Source organism: Egretta garzetta, unplaced genomic scaffold, assembly GCF_000687185.1.
Source record: "Egretta garzetta isolate BGI_Z169 unplaced genomic scaffold, ASM68718v1 scaffold200, whole genome shotgun sequence".
In the NCBI taxonomy this organism is placed as follows: Eukaryota; Metazoa; Chordata; class Aves; order Pelecaniformes; family Ardeidae; genus Egretta; species Egretta garzetta.
The window spans coordinates 1,408,048-1,422,771 of record NW_009258379.1 but is presented as its reverse complement, the minus strand read 5'-3'; the positions used below and the strand labels follow the sequence as shown (position 1 = coordinate 1,422,771).

The window sequence follows — 14,724 nt, the reverse complement described above, 5'->3', positions numbered from 1 at the left end:
TGTAATAAGACAGTTAACTGGTTATAAAGCGGATTAATCACGGGGCCATATTTTATAGTTTATGGGATGTTAAATTGGAAAAAGGTTTTGTTAGAACAGATTAAGAATGAAAAAAAAAAAGTAATAACCATTTACTGAAAAAATATACGGCAACTTACACATTAGCTGTATTTAAAACTAAGATTTCCAGAGGTTTATTCCGAATCGTACATTAAAGCAACTTGAATTTTACCAGGCAACAACAGTGTTCCCTGAAAAAAGTACTACTGGCTTCGAAAGACCTGAGCAAGTAACAAAGCTGTTTTCATAAACGGCATGTGCAAACTTCGTAGTGCAAGCTTCAGAAAAAAACGGCGTCAGAAATGCAAACCTGCATGATTCACATAAACCTCAAACATTAAAGTCTGGGGGTTTGGTTTTGCATGCGAGCATAAAGGCATTCGAGTGTTGAAGCCATTATTATCACAATATGGTTTGAACCAAACTAACAGCTCGTTGCTGCCAAACCAGTGAAGTTTGGCTTCCTCTCCGTGCAATCCTCCTCCCTCCCAGCTTCAGACCACCACTTGCTTTAGCCGCTCTCCTTGATCTGCTGCTGGCGCTCACTTGACCGCACAGCACACCGACAGGCCTGACGTTTGGGGGGGATCTCAGTTCTGGCCCTGCCAGAGGCTGTCTTTGTAACAAAAAAAAAAAAAAAAAAAAACAAAAAACCTGTGAAACTTGATGACATGATTAATCTAGCTCCAGCTGCCTGCTGCCACTGTCCAAACAGCAACCTGTTGAGTTCCTGCACGCAGAGAATCACTGGGTCAGCTTAAGGTTAAATAATTTTAAGATAACGAAGGGCTTTTAGTTTGTTAAAGGTGAAATGGAGGAAAAAAAAAAAAAAAGGAGGTTGGACTAGAGGATCTCCAGAGGTGCCTTCCCACCTCTGCGATTCCCTGATTTACACGGGGGGTTTCTTCCCGCTGGATGGCAGCCAGCGAGGGGGCTATAGGGAGAGGATGGGTCAGTTGCCTCCTGTTGCGCCATAACGAGCCACAGGAAAAGGAAGTCGAAAAGGCCACGCTTTGTTTATAAACTTGTGCTTTTAAGGAAACCATTTTAAATTATTACATTCCTACTTATTGGCAAACTTTCTGAAAAAAATTAAGATATAATCAAGCTAAAATTATTTCTGAGGTCGTATTTCTGTTTATTCCATCTTACTTTCATATCCAGATGCGAAAATGAATTGATTCCTCTATCAGTAAATATTTAGTAATTTTAATAGCCGAGCAGTTTATGGTACCACTGAAAACAATCTAACAGTGGAAGATCTTACTTCAGTTTACCCCGCTATTGCATAGCACACCTCAGCTAGACCTCAGGACTGTCCCCAGGAGCTTTATCTCCATGCAGACAGACAAAGCCCCCATGCCAGGAGAAAGTCCCCGACTCTAGTGCAGACTCGGCGCGATGCTAATGCTATTTTCTTCTTTTCACTGAACCCAGGACGGTAAAACCTAGAAGAATCCCCCATCACGTGTGCTCCAAGACAGGAGTAGATTTGGCAGCTCTAGTGTACAGTACAGTTAAGGGCTTGAAGTGAAATACAAGAGCTGAAACAATGTGGTATTTAATTTTCCACAGTGGCTTCCCTTCAGATTCAGAAGGGTGATGGCCCTTAGCACTACAGATGCCTTAGAAAATTCCCACACGGCCGCATACCACACTGCTGCTCCAGCATGATCCAACGGAAGGTTGCCTCCGTCAGCCTTCCTGGCAGCAGGCTGCACAGAACTGACACAAATCTCTCAGACATCTGATTTTAGGAGATCATTCGGGTTTGCCCTTGCCAATACTTGGGTACAACAAAATGCTTTGGGTTTATGTTATATAGCTGGTCATTTATAGATGTGTTACTTTCTTTACTTAGCTAGCAGAGGTAACACCCATGGTTTCTTAACGGTGTTTGGTTTAGGTAGTTCCATGCAAGACAAAGTTTCTGCAAACCAATACGTAAATATCCTGTCCTGCCCAAGCAGATCGTTCTTCCATCACACAACCAATCTGAAGATTAAGTACTCTTCAGTACTTCGCTTTCATTTAAAATTCAGGTTTCAGATACAGGCACTCCTGGTAATAAAGTTATTTCCCACCACAGAATGTCTCTTCAAACCATAATTTACAAAATCTTAGTGACTGGTATTAAGTACAAACATCAGGGATGGCTATGGAAAAAACTTCGCGAAAAGAATACTTAGGTTATCTTGATCAGTCATGGTAAATGACCTGCTTCCTCTAAGTACTCAAACAGTAATGATTTGGTATTAATTTTTGTTGCCTTATTTTATCAATCAGATCAGGAATAGATGGCTGATGCTGGGAGGCAACTGGCATAAAATGAAAAAACGCAGCACCTCAGAGCTTATAAATAAACAGCTTTTAAGATTATAAAAGATCTGACGCTGAATAAATAACATATACAGCTGATGGTATCTATAAAGTGCTCTGCAAAAACTAGATTTCATATTTGGCTCTTTACCAAAAGAACGCGTGGCTTGCCAATGACTCGGCGTAGGGGGAACCCCCACGCTGTGCTGTGCGAGAGCGACAAACCCGAGTACAGATTTATCAAACAGCAAAGCACAACATGTCAGCGCAACTATTAGTGATGAGTCAGAAAAAGACTGAAATGTGGTAGTCCAAGACTGAAAGTTAGTGAAGACTAAGTGAAAGGCATGCACCCCAGTACACTGAGCTCAGATTATCTTTGTAACTCCTCAGAGAATGAATTTCTATCCCACACTAAAACTGAGGGAATGCTAGTACCTCTGCTTTCCCTAACCTCTTATCAAAGATGCTTGTATGCTAATTTGATGCCAAAATTAACAACTTTAAACTACAGATGTAGTTCTCCATAGGGTTTTATGGTTTAAAATTTTATTCTCCAGGTTATACAACAAATTTCAACAAATTTCTTTTCAGTATTTACAAACTGGCTTCTTACTCTTCCTGCAAGAAGTAACTCATTGGAAAATAAGCCATTACCGAGGTATCCTCCACCTGCCTAGTAAGGGAGAACAACCTGAGAGGGGGAAAAAGAAGGGGAAGAAGGGGTTTTGCACAATAAATGTCTTTTTTTCAACTTTGCATAACTAAAAATTACTAGCAGATTTCCTTGCTATATGTTTTCAAAAACATCTAATTATCTAGGAGCTTTTAAACTTAGGAGTTGCCACAGGCATTGGATTTTCTAAAATCCAGTTAGTGCAAACCAAGCCAGAAGTGGTAATATCTTGCCTAGTTCTACGCAAGCTAGATTTCCATGACAGGTTATTTTCCATGCCTGCATATAAACTTTTTGAATACAAGCTAGACGGTTCACCTCATTGTAACCCCACAGATTTAAAAACAACAAAAAAAAAAAAATCACATAGTACCGTAGAGTATCAGCATGCCTAAGGAAGGTGCGCTCCTCAAGGACAGTGCTACATTAATGAATTATTGTCACCATTTTAAACAGGAACAGAATTGAGTCTGGACAGCACATAGAAAGCGAGGATGTTCAAAAGCCCCTCCATTTATGACTGCCCTTAATTTAACTTCTATGTTGCAGACACTTTCCACTCAGAATTTACCACTTTATCACAGTTTATCTAATACAGATCAAAAGCTATTCTCAGAAAATATTTATACTGGATCTCCAAGAAACAGACCTTACTGAGGTTGTCCTGGATTAGTTCTCTGACCCTTTCCTTACTTTCATTTGAGTTTTTTTCTTGTTTTGTTTAGGATTTGCTCATGATTTAGGGTAAAAGCCTCTAACTGAACTTGATTTTTTTATTATTTTTTTTTTTATTTTCAGCCTGGAAGAGTTGTGACTCTGGTTGAAGACCCTGAGGTATAGTACTCCTGTTCTCTCTCTGTAGTGTACAGAATGTCCCGTTGCGTTCCCATCCTGTGTAGTAAGTCTCTATTATTTTTTGCTTCTCTACAAGAAAATAATTGAGTTATCTTTAGTGCAATGAAAAGTTATCTCAAAAGTTCTTGGACTTCTTACACCAGTGCCTCTTGATGGTTTCAAATAAATCGGTCGATCTAAACTAAGAAACTGGAAGTAGTTTGGGTTTGTTATTACCAAAGGTATATTTTAAAGTATTTTCTGGAATAGTCACTTCAGCTATCCAATTACGAGATGCAGAATTTTACTTTCAACATAGGTATAGTGCTGACAATATGCCAACAGTAGGCCCCAGGTGTTGTGTCAGAACTGCAGTCTTGCCCTCCCGAAATAAAACCCGAAACAAATCAAGATTACATTGCAGTGATAAAAAAGAAGGTACCCTTGCTTTATTTTTTGCTACACAGATAAAATGCTTAGGGAATTAAATGCCACAACTGCTTTTGGTTTCTACGTAATATTGTGAAATTAGCTCCTGTTTAGAGAAAACAGTCATTGGCCCAAGCCTACCATTCTTGCTTATCCTTCAACCGTTTCCCTAAGCCTTACTTAGTGCAATGGAAGTGTTTGCAAGGGGTGTGTTTGGGCTGGGGAGGGAGGGGAGGTGAAACAAGGCTTATAGTCATGTAAGCCGTATGAAAATCAAGATTTTTCTGCTTATAGAAGGACTTACATTTTGCCCATTTCTAATTCTGTTTGATAGTAAAGAAGCTACCTTACAACTACCCACAATTTTTTTTAGGGATCTTGGCCACTAGAGAGCTCTCGATTGGACTGCTCACCAGCTAAGACAGAATCATAGGATTGTTTAGGTTGGAAAAGACCTTTAAGATCATCAAGTCGCACCGTTAAAGCACTGACCTAGGCTGGGGAAGCCCAGGAATGACTGTTGCAGGATACACCCCGGATGCAATTGCTTTCCCACTCCCTGCTGATCCTCCAGGCCCCCCACATCCAGCAGCGAGCTCTGTTCTGGCACCTTGCTGGGGCCGGCTGTCCATCCAGCTTCACCCCGCTCCAGGAGAGGGAATCCCTACAGGCACTAGTGCCTCCGGGGGGGGGCGGGGGCGAAGAAGGGATGGCATGGAAGCAGAGGCAGAGCAAGGCCACAAGGCCATAAGACACAGAGCATGGGTATTTTGGTAGTAGTTAGTTTTTATTTACAGTTGCTGATCTATACAATTAGGGTATTGCTGTCTGACTGATCTATTTCCCTGAAATAGCAGCCACGAAGAGAGGTAAGTTTACCGGTAATCGAAAACTTAAACTGTTTTTTGCAGTTAGCAAAACCAGCAAAATGCAATGAGCTGTCTCTCACTGTGATTTTCTGTACCTTTCTAGTAGGGGTTTTTTCACATTACGGTCCTGCTGGGTACCATTATGTTACACAGACGCCTATACAGACAAAGAATGCTTATGTTTGTTGTCACTCAGTTTGTATTGCTAAGCAAACTTATTCGTTACTATGGAAACTATTTTCCCCTTAGCAATCCAGTTTTGGTTGGTTGGGTGTTTTTTTTTTTCCCTTTTCTGGAGAATCTGGCGTGGCCAGGTAATCACCCTTTACACATAAACATCAAATGATACAGCAAGTAATTTGCTTTAATTTCAGTTACTCTTTCTGCAGTTTAAAAAGATAACCTTATTTTGAAGGCATCTTAGCACACTACAGCAATCATTCCCTGCATGCAGACACCAAATACTGCGGTGACAACAGCAGAACTTTCACTGGCAAGGCCAGCTCTCGGCTCTGTGTTAGCCTCCCTGTCCTTTTTCACTAGCACTCTTTTTCACTAAACATCTTGTTTAGAGAGTTAGCTTGCTCCATCTGAATTTCTTTGCCAGTTAAGAAGAAACCACAGAACATCATACACCTTGTCAGATCTCTGGATTCTAATTTTCCATCATCTGAAATAGGAATCCTCTATACTGAAAGCTAAATGAATTAACTAGCAGTAACACTTAAAAGTGTCTGCTTTAAATCCCTATCTCCGCCACACCCATATAGATTTTCCTGTCAACACCAAAGTAGGTCTGAATGGCAGATTGAACTCGAGTAACATGAGCAGAAGAGGCCGCTTTTAAAACGTAAACCTTTCCTGCAGACAGCTGAAGTGAACCCGCATCCCAGATGGCTGAGGGAAAGCAAGGAACCCATTTTTATACTTGTTCGTGCTTTTCCTGGCCACAGCCCATCAAATCCTGTAACCATCTACAAAGGATGCAACAGAAAATGACTCCCGATTTTTAACAAAATGCCTTTGACCAGCACATAGTCTGACTGCTAAATTCAGCGCTCCTGAATTAACACCACCACCCCAGCAGCATCCGGTATCATGACTAAACACTGAGATCCAGTTTTAAGGGGGTAGAAAAACCCAAAACGTTAATTGCTTTGTCATCATTACTGTAACACCAATACCTATACCTACTAAGCTGCAGGAAGAATTGATGTTTGATGTTGCCAGCAGACAAAACAGATTACCATTTCTTTTAAAGCAGCACTGGTAAGAAACAATATATAGCCCTTATAACATAGGATATGGCCCTGGATAACAGACCATCATCATTTTTCTATGCTACTTCAAAAGAAAGCCCCATGCAAATCAATCCCTACATAGTTCTCACTGATTTGTTTATATAAAACTTGGTAAGGGAGTATAACTACTTGACACCACAGTTAAATACTTTTTCAGAGATGTTATCTGTGAAGAGGATGAAGAAATATTCAGGTACTCAAAGATGGTAATGAAACTTATGCTAACAGTGTTTGCTGAGGTGCTGGATATGCCATGGTTATTCGTGCGCAATGAAGGTTCACCTCTCAGCTTTTTCTTCCTCGATTCAGTTTCCGTGCAGTAGCGTTTCCACACTGATTCCTCCAGATCCTGAACAGAAAGAGGACCTGACCAAAATTACTTTGAATTTGGCACTATTTAAAATTTTGATTTTCAGATACATCTTTTGTGAGGTCAGCAAGATACTTTGTATCCCTTTTGCCAGCTCTTTAGTTGACCACTAAAGTGGTGTTTAGTTGACAACTAAAGTTTACTACTTCAAACTTAATTGTAACAAGAAATTGTTTGGTAAGAAAGGCCTCAGCATTAGCAAGAAAGGGGATATCAGTCTGCAAAATTACTATTTTGACTTTAGATTTCCTAAATAAAACAACGCTTTTAATTTGGGACTCCTTCTACAAGCAGTGCGAGAAATAGCTCTAAAAAGACTGACAACTGAAGGCTTTTTTTTTTTTTTAAACAGAGCTTTGCCTAAATACAATATAAATACATTAATTTGTGAGTATCTTTATAAACACTGCTTGGATTTTCTTATGTCCTTCAACAGGGGTGTGTATGGGGCGTTGCTTACAGACTGCCAGCTGGCCAAGAATGTGAAGTGAAGGCATACCTGGACTTCAGAGAGAAAGGAGGCTACAGGACTACAACTGTCATTTTCTATCCAAAAGACTCGTCAGTAAAACCGTTTGATGTACTGCTATACATTGGAACTTGTGACAACCCTAACTACCTTGGTCCAGCACCTCTAGAAGAGATTGCTGAGCAGATTTTCAATGCAGTCGGTCCTAGCGGAAGAAACACAGAATACCTGTTTGAACTTGCTAATTCTATCAGAAGTCTCATGCCAGAAGACGTAGATGAGCATCTCTTCTCCTTAGAGAAACTAGTAAAGGAACTCTTGGAAAAGCATCAAACCCTAAATTGTCTATAAAATAACTTCTTACTTTTAATGATCTTGCTTCATCTTCTGGTTTCCTCGCACAGTGGGTATATGACTTGGAGGCATGTTTTTCTGTACTATGCTATCTTATTTATTTAAATATTGCATTCAGAATAGTAGTTGGTCATTAAAGCCTACTGCTACAAAGATCATTCTTTCAGGAGTCTATAGACAGTGGAGCAGGGGAAGCGTTTCAGGTTTGAATTTGGTATATTGGAGTTTTTAGCCAAAGACTTCATGAAAATCTCAAGAGAACCACTTAAGCTTCTCTTTGTTTGAAGATTTATTTTTTTTTAATTATTATTTGAGGTTTAAAATAAATTTTTAGAATATTTTAAAGATCAAAATCTGCATTCAGATACAACTCCCACTGATTTAAGTGATAGTACTTTCCGATTCAAGACCACAGGCATGGAGCTCACTGCAGCTAAAGAGAGAAAGGTTGTGTAGTTGCTGTAAATTGCATAGTAAATGCATAGTAGAACATTTATATCATCAATGTTCAACTTCACTGAAATTAAGTTACTCCACTGAATTAGTCATCTTACCCTTTATGTATTAGTTTGTCTTTAAACGCAGAGGATAAACCATTTCATTGTCAAGGAAATAATTCTTGCCCTTGGCTCATTATTTCATGCCCCTGAAAACCAAAGCACAGGGTACTTTGACACAAACAAGCCATAACGTATCAGTGCCTCATTTTAAGATGAATATAAAGAATAAAGCCAACATTTTAAAATTAACTAAGGGTATGACTTGAAGTCACAATGCAGCAAGAACGCTCAGAAACTCTCATCTTTGTAGGAACTCTTGGAAAAGCATCAAACCCTAAATTGTCTATAAAATAACTTCTTACTTTTAATGATCTTGCTTCATCTTCTGGTTTCCTCGCACAGTGGGTATATGACTTGGAGGCATGTTTTTCTGTACTATGCTATCTTATTTATTTAAATATTGCATTCAGAATAGTAGTTGGTCATTAAAGCCTACTGCTACAAAGATCATTCTTTCAGGAGTCTATAGACAGTGGAGCAGGGGAAGCGTTTCAGGTTTGAATTTGGTATATTGGAGTTTTTAGCCAAAGACTTCATGAAAATCTCAAGAGAACCACTTAAGCTTCTCTTTGTTTGAAGATTTATTTTTTTTTAATTATTATTTGAGGTTTAAAATAAATTTTTAGAATATTTTAAAGATCAAAATCTGCATTCAGATACAACTCCCACTGATTTAAGTGATAGTACTTTCCGATTCAAGACCACAGGCATGGAGCTCACTGCAGCTAAAGAGAGAAAGGTTGTGTAGTTGCTGTAAATTGCATAGTAAATGCATAGTAGAACATTTATATCATCAATGTTCAACTTCACTGAAATTAAGTTATTCCACTGAATTAGTCATCTTACCCTTTATGTATTAGTTTGTCTTTAAACGCAGAGGATAAACCATTTCATTGTCAAGGAAATAATTCTTGCCCTTGGCTCATTATTTCATGCCCCTGAAAACCAAAGCACAGGGTACTTTGACACAAACAAGCCATAACGTATCAGTGCCTCATTTTAAGATGAATATAAAGAATAAAGCCAACATTTTAAAATTAACTAAGGGTATGACTTGAAGTCACAATGCAGCAAGAACGCTCAGAAACTCTCATCTTTGTTTATTTGCCTTTAGATGCTGTTGTAACCCCACCTCTTAAAAAATTCACCAATCTCCGAGGATAGATTTTAAGCCAGTGATTTTCAACCACTGTTTCAGGGATTCACAGACAAAAGGTAATTAAGAAAGGAACCCTCTTTTCAGTAACCTTCTGTGTGCTGTATGGACATCCAAACAATGAAGGTTGGAAAGCCACCAGTTTAGGCTAGTAGGCTTACTTTATGCAAAACATAAGCAAATGGAGTTTCTGTCCCAACAAGGACTTGTCTTGCTTCTCAAAAATTTAAGTTATTTTTGTTAACTTTTAACAAAGTATATTTTTGTATGCTGATGTAGAAAAGGTCCTATTTCAAACACCGTGTAATGTCACATTTTCTCATAAAGAGAACATATAAGCGTTTAGTAGTAGCTTGGAAGCCTGTATTTTGCGCCAGTAATTGCAAACCCCGTATGTTTCTACTATACAGGTTGTCCCTTTCTCTTCTTTACATGTTCCTTTTTCATATTTCTAATTGCTTGAAAATATCAGGGTTATCAAAAGAACAAGCTGCTATTATTTTTACTTGGCCACCTACAAAAGCCAACAAGAACTAAATCAATGTTGATAGGAAACATTTGAGAAAGGCAGCAAGATGAGGAGAAAACAGGATGTTAAAATTCAAATCTAAATTTGAGATAATTAGACCACTTAAAATATTTAACTGAGAAAGCTGTATTTTTTACATACCAGGTTATGATTTTAGCGTGCCTCTGGCATCTCTCAAGTACTTATTCATTGAGGGGGGAAAACAAAAGTGTATTAGTTTTTAGAAGCTACCGTTTACTATTAATAGTTGAATGCCACTATGTTAAGAGTACACAATGGGGTATCACCTGATGGACTACTCCAAACTGCAGAAGCAAATCCTCTGCTCATATTGGCAAAATAATCATATGTATCGAGGCCCCATCTTTCCATTAGTACACGAGTTACTTGCAAACTGATGAACTATCCTTCAGAAGTCCTGATTCTCCACTGTGCTGGTTTAAGACTGACATAACTGAGCAGAAAAGCAAGCCCAACTAATTCAGCTGTACAGCGGGAGAGTGATCAGAACTTCCAGGTGTCTGTCTGTAATGTCAGTCGTTAAGATGCCCAAAGCATCATGAACATGCTCCATTATGCAGGCATTTATTCACCTTGACTTAATGAGTAACTCTGAAGTGTTACTCTTACTGTTACTAAAAATGCTATGTATGATTTATTTCAAGAACAAACACTAAATAGAACACTATTGAAATAAGTGTTGAAAAGCACAGCGCCCTCAAAAAAATCCAACCAACAACAGCACTTCCTTTCTTGTCCTTACTTTAGATTTAAGCAAGCTGTAGTAAAGTTAAAACATGTACAACGGGACGTCCACCCTATGCATTTTTAAAATCCTTTCCTCAAAGACTTATCCTTGTTCCTTAAAACAGGGCAGGGGATGCTTACACTCACTAATGACCCAAAAACATCAGCGATGGTTCCCTCTTTAACACTCTTAATTATTTAAGCACTGTGTCGGGGCACTGTGATTATGTATGGCTCTACATTTTCTATCTTTAATTATATTCTGGACATTGTTGGTTCATTTATTTTCCAGATTCATAAAACTTGCAATAATATCTGTAACGATACATTCCAGCTTGTGCATACAACTTCAGTACAATAAAAATGCATTACACTTACTAATGGTGTTGAAAAAAAGATTTCCAGAAATGTTACGTTTTATTTAAAGTGTATCCTTATTGGGATGGACATCAGTGTCTCTTAATTGCCCCTTGTTATAAAATGCTGTTAGATCTAATGATGAAAAACAATATACAAGAGCTAGTTACTATTATGCAGTCTTAAACTGTGTTGAAATTAGGAATTAATTAAAGCACTGGAAATACACATTTGTTTTTGCTGTATGGGATTTGAGCCACCACTCTTCCTACAGCTTCAATCACCAACAAAAGCCCAGTATGCTTTCAGATCTGTTACTCACCACAAAGAAATTAACATACACTTTTTATATGCCATATATGCTTTTTTTTTTCCCCTACTGGTGAGACCTAAATCTAGATTTGTGACAAATTATAGAGATTTTAGATACGGTTTCATTATCCAACCACACACACGATGCTACCTCTAAATTCATTTCCAAACAGTGTTTGAGAAACAATAGTCATATCCACGTTGACAGGTTTTACTCCCTGGGATCCACAGACTCAAATCACTGAGCGGTTGGCATGGATCTCTGTCCTTCCACGCACGAAGGAAACCCTACGTAGCAGTATGCAGCCATGGTCTCCCCTGGCGTGACTGACTGCACAGTAAAATTTCTAAGGCCATTTGTAGGAAAAGGAGAATGCCCATCCGTTGGTCAAGAGAAACCCTCCCAATGATGCTGAAAGGGATTACTGTTGAGCAGTACATAAGAGGATATAGCTGTAAATTATTTTGGAATCTCCCAAATAGGAGTCCTATATTAATTTAAGTTACAGGAAAAAAACGTAAGGTTTGTACAAAGACTGCAATAAGACAGTTTAATTTGTGCTACAATGTGAATTAAAATAAAAAAAGCAGAAGCTACTTTTTAGTATATGTAGTATCTGATATTCCTTAGTATGATCAATGAATCATTTGATAGTGGGTCAGTAAATATGCAATTATCTTCTGTGAATATATGAATCTATAACCTGAATATGCAACGTTTTACTTTATTTTGTCTAACCTTTGATAATAAGCACACTTCATACCCATTTTTACTGCCACTGACAAAATTAATGTGTCATCTGACTTAATCGTAGAACTTCTGTAAACAGATTTGCATTTCTTAACACAAGAAAACTCATGCACAAGGGAAAATCAAAACATTCTGTAATTACCAGATTCTTTGTAGCATCCCCAGTAATGATTTCTGTCTTTCCTTCTTCAAGCGTTTACCTGCTCCATGTTTCCCACAGATGAGCAAACAACAAAGATCAGATGGGACTGGCCTAACTTGTTCTAATTTGGAAACTGTGCTAAACCATTCAGGTGTATGGGTAGATAGCGCTCGCTCTCTCTCTCTCAACACATGGAGAGAACCCTTAGAGTTCTTTTTTTAAACACATAAACCTCGATCTGCTTTTATCCACTGCTTATGTTTAACAGCTTTGTGGATAAACTAATTACCAAAGTTTGGAGGGTCACAGGTGCTTTCAAAACAAAACGAAGCTAACTGCCATGCCCTCACTACACAAAAAGAGGAATTGTTAATGTTTTCCTTCCTTTTGTATCACTACCTCTCTATCCCCGCTTTCATGCTCTCAAATTTCTTTTTTCACAAGGGTACGTACAGACCAGACTCTGTCTAGACTAGGCTGCTTTCTAGAAACTAAAATTTGAGGAAAATCCTTCACAAAGATAACTAAAGCACAGTTTGGTCACACAGACAAATGCCATGTTTAGTAATTCTTAAAAATCACTTTAACGCATTCAATAAAACAATTTTCAGCGCAAATGCAAGGATAACATCGTTTCATACTACCGTTCTTTAGCACCTGACAAAAAAAAAAAAAAAAAAAAAAAAAACCACCACCAAACCAAACCAAAAACAACAAGAGTCTTAACAGAAGCTCTGCAAGCCTGAACATTTCAGGCAATTTTGCTAAGAAGCATAAGGAAAAAACTGTACTTGTCTGCTCAAAGTATCATGGATAACTTACCCCTTAGAAGCAGAAAAAAGACAACATTTTGAACACCACTTAACTCTTAAAAGCTAAAGCAACACAGTTACAAAATTGATTGCAGCATCCCCCATCAGTATTATGTCACTATTTTATATCGTTATTTCCTGAAGTTTGTCACGTTTAACTCTGATCTGTATCCCTTCCCATCCCTTGCTGGTATGCATGTGGATACAGGCTTTACTCAAACCAAGGAGCTGAGGATGTCGAAAAAACCCTGAATACTACGGCTCCCCCATCCGACCTCTCTCTGTACGCCTGTTCTGTGTAACAACAAAAGTTCTTGCGAGGTGATTTGCCACTCTGTTCAGCCAAGCTGCTGCCTGGCAGAAGGGATGCAAACAGGCATCAGGAGAGCAAGCCCCCACCAGGGCCCCCTATCTTGATTTTCTACTGTGCAAGTACATAATTGTCACAAGATTAGAAAGAGACTTTTTCAAGTAATTAGGCTTCTCCAACAGTCTTCTGCAAAAGCTGGACATCGACTATACACTCACTTTAATTACCAACTACAGTACAGCCCTGATTAATGTAAGAATATGGATGGAGCGGGAAGTTGGAATAAAGTCATTTCCCTGCTCCTCCAGCTTCCCTTTAATTGTTGCCCTCCTTTGTCTCACACAAACACCTTGCCTGCATCTTTCTGGCCTTTTGCAACTGAGGCCCCTTCTTGGCACTTTCCTCTCGTTGTGCATGTGCTTGATCTGGAAGAAGAATTCTTATCCCAGTACAGCTATGATCTACTTTGGCACCAGTTTAACAGGGGGAAAAAAAAAAAAAGTTACACCTTTAAACAAGCAAATTACATCAGCAAAGCTCAGAAGTATTGATTAGGCCCAATGCAGCCATTTAGTAAAGCTTTAAGCTATCTCACCTATATTGTCCCCACCTGGAAACTCTTCTTCTGATCAGGGCAAAAGTCAACCAAGGGATTACAAGCCATTTATTTAAATAGTTCAGACTCAGCCAGTTTTGCCCAATATAAATGCAAAAGCACACACTCACATCACTCTACCAGCAAAATAGTGATGAAGAACAACCTGAAACAAAACACCTTAAAGCAAACCACCTGAATTCGCAGCCCATCATCCAGAGTTATCTTCCTCCACTGCCACTGGGATTTTTCCTGGCATCATCTGCTTCCTTTGCCTTCACAGGCTTCTCTCACTAAACATTTCAGTGCCCACCCTGCTCATTAGGGTTTATTAAGAATCGCTAGATGCTGCCAAAACGTTACCACTATCCCTGTACATCACCCCATCACCAGCTGCAAAACAGGCAGCGCGTTGCCTGGCTTTTCTCCTTCCTCCCGAGTCTCCACTTCATTCCAGCCTGTGTCTCAACTTAAGATTCAGTCTTAATTAGAGACAAAAGCGATTCATTATATTTGCTGCCATATTAAACAGTGTTCCTTACTTTTCTGTGTCTTCAAGAGTTATTCTACGCCACAGAAATCTTGCTGGCACTACTCTATCAGTAAAAACCTGTGAGAAGAAAAAAAAAAAAGAAAGAGGAAAACACAGCACAGGGTACATCAGCACTCCCGTTGCGGACTCTGTTGATGTAAAATCCACGCTGTGTGACAAGTGACTTACTGCAGAGCGGGCCGCCAACCCGCTTTTCGGACGCCCGCAGGGTGAGCAGCC

General features: G+C 39.0%; 2 protein-coding genes across 3 annotated transcripts in view; one reads left to right on the top strand and one right to left on the bottom strand.

Moving 5' to 3' along the window:
• Nucleotides 1-14,724, bottom strand: part of ASB3 (ankyrin repeat and SOCS box containing 3) — a 29,972-nt gene extending 15,248 nt beyond the window's left edge. Inside the window, exons 1-2 of one of the 2 annotated variants that reach the window (XM_035896232.1) lie at nucleotides 14,674-14,724; nucleotides 14,495-14,562 (exon numbers count right to left, since the gene is read on the bottom strand). The gene's annotated coding sequence lies outside the window, so the exon portion shown is untranslated. Of the gene's footprint in view, nucleotides 1-14,147; nucleotides 14,218-14,494; nucleotides 14,563-14,673 lie in introns of those variants that run through there. The other variant, XM_035896240.1, reaches the window with a different exon arrangement.
• On the top strand, nucleotides 976-8,126 carry CHAC2 (ChaC glutathione specific gamma-glutamylcyclotransferase 2). The gene is made up of 3 exons (XM_035896344.1): nucleotides 976-1,011; nucleotides 3,854-3,889; nucleotides 7,295-8,126. The coding sequence occupies exons 1-3, from the start codon at nucleotides 976-978 to the stop codon at nucleotides 7,676-7,678; spliced, it is 456 nt and encodes a 151-aa protein (XP_035752237.1). The 3' UTR covers nucleotides 7,679-8,126.

Excerpts from the sequence above, each read along its gene's own strand:
- CHAC2 (XM_035896344.1), top strand. The coding sequence starts at position 976 with ATGGCAGCCAGCGAGGGGGCTATAGGGAGAGGATGG. Across the intron at positions 1,012-3,853 it reads GGGCTATAGGGAGAGGATGG|CCTGGAAGAGTTGTGACTCT; the intron begins GTCAGTTGCCTC and ends TTTTATTTTCAG. Across the intron at positions 3,890-7,294 it reads CTCTGGTTGAAGACCCTGAG|GGGTGTGTATGGGGCGTTGC; the intron begins GTATAGTACTCC and ends GTCCTTCAACAG.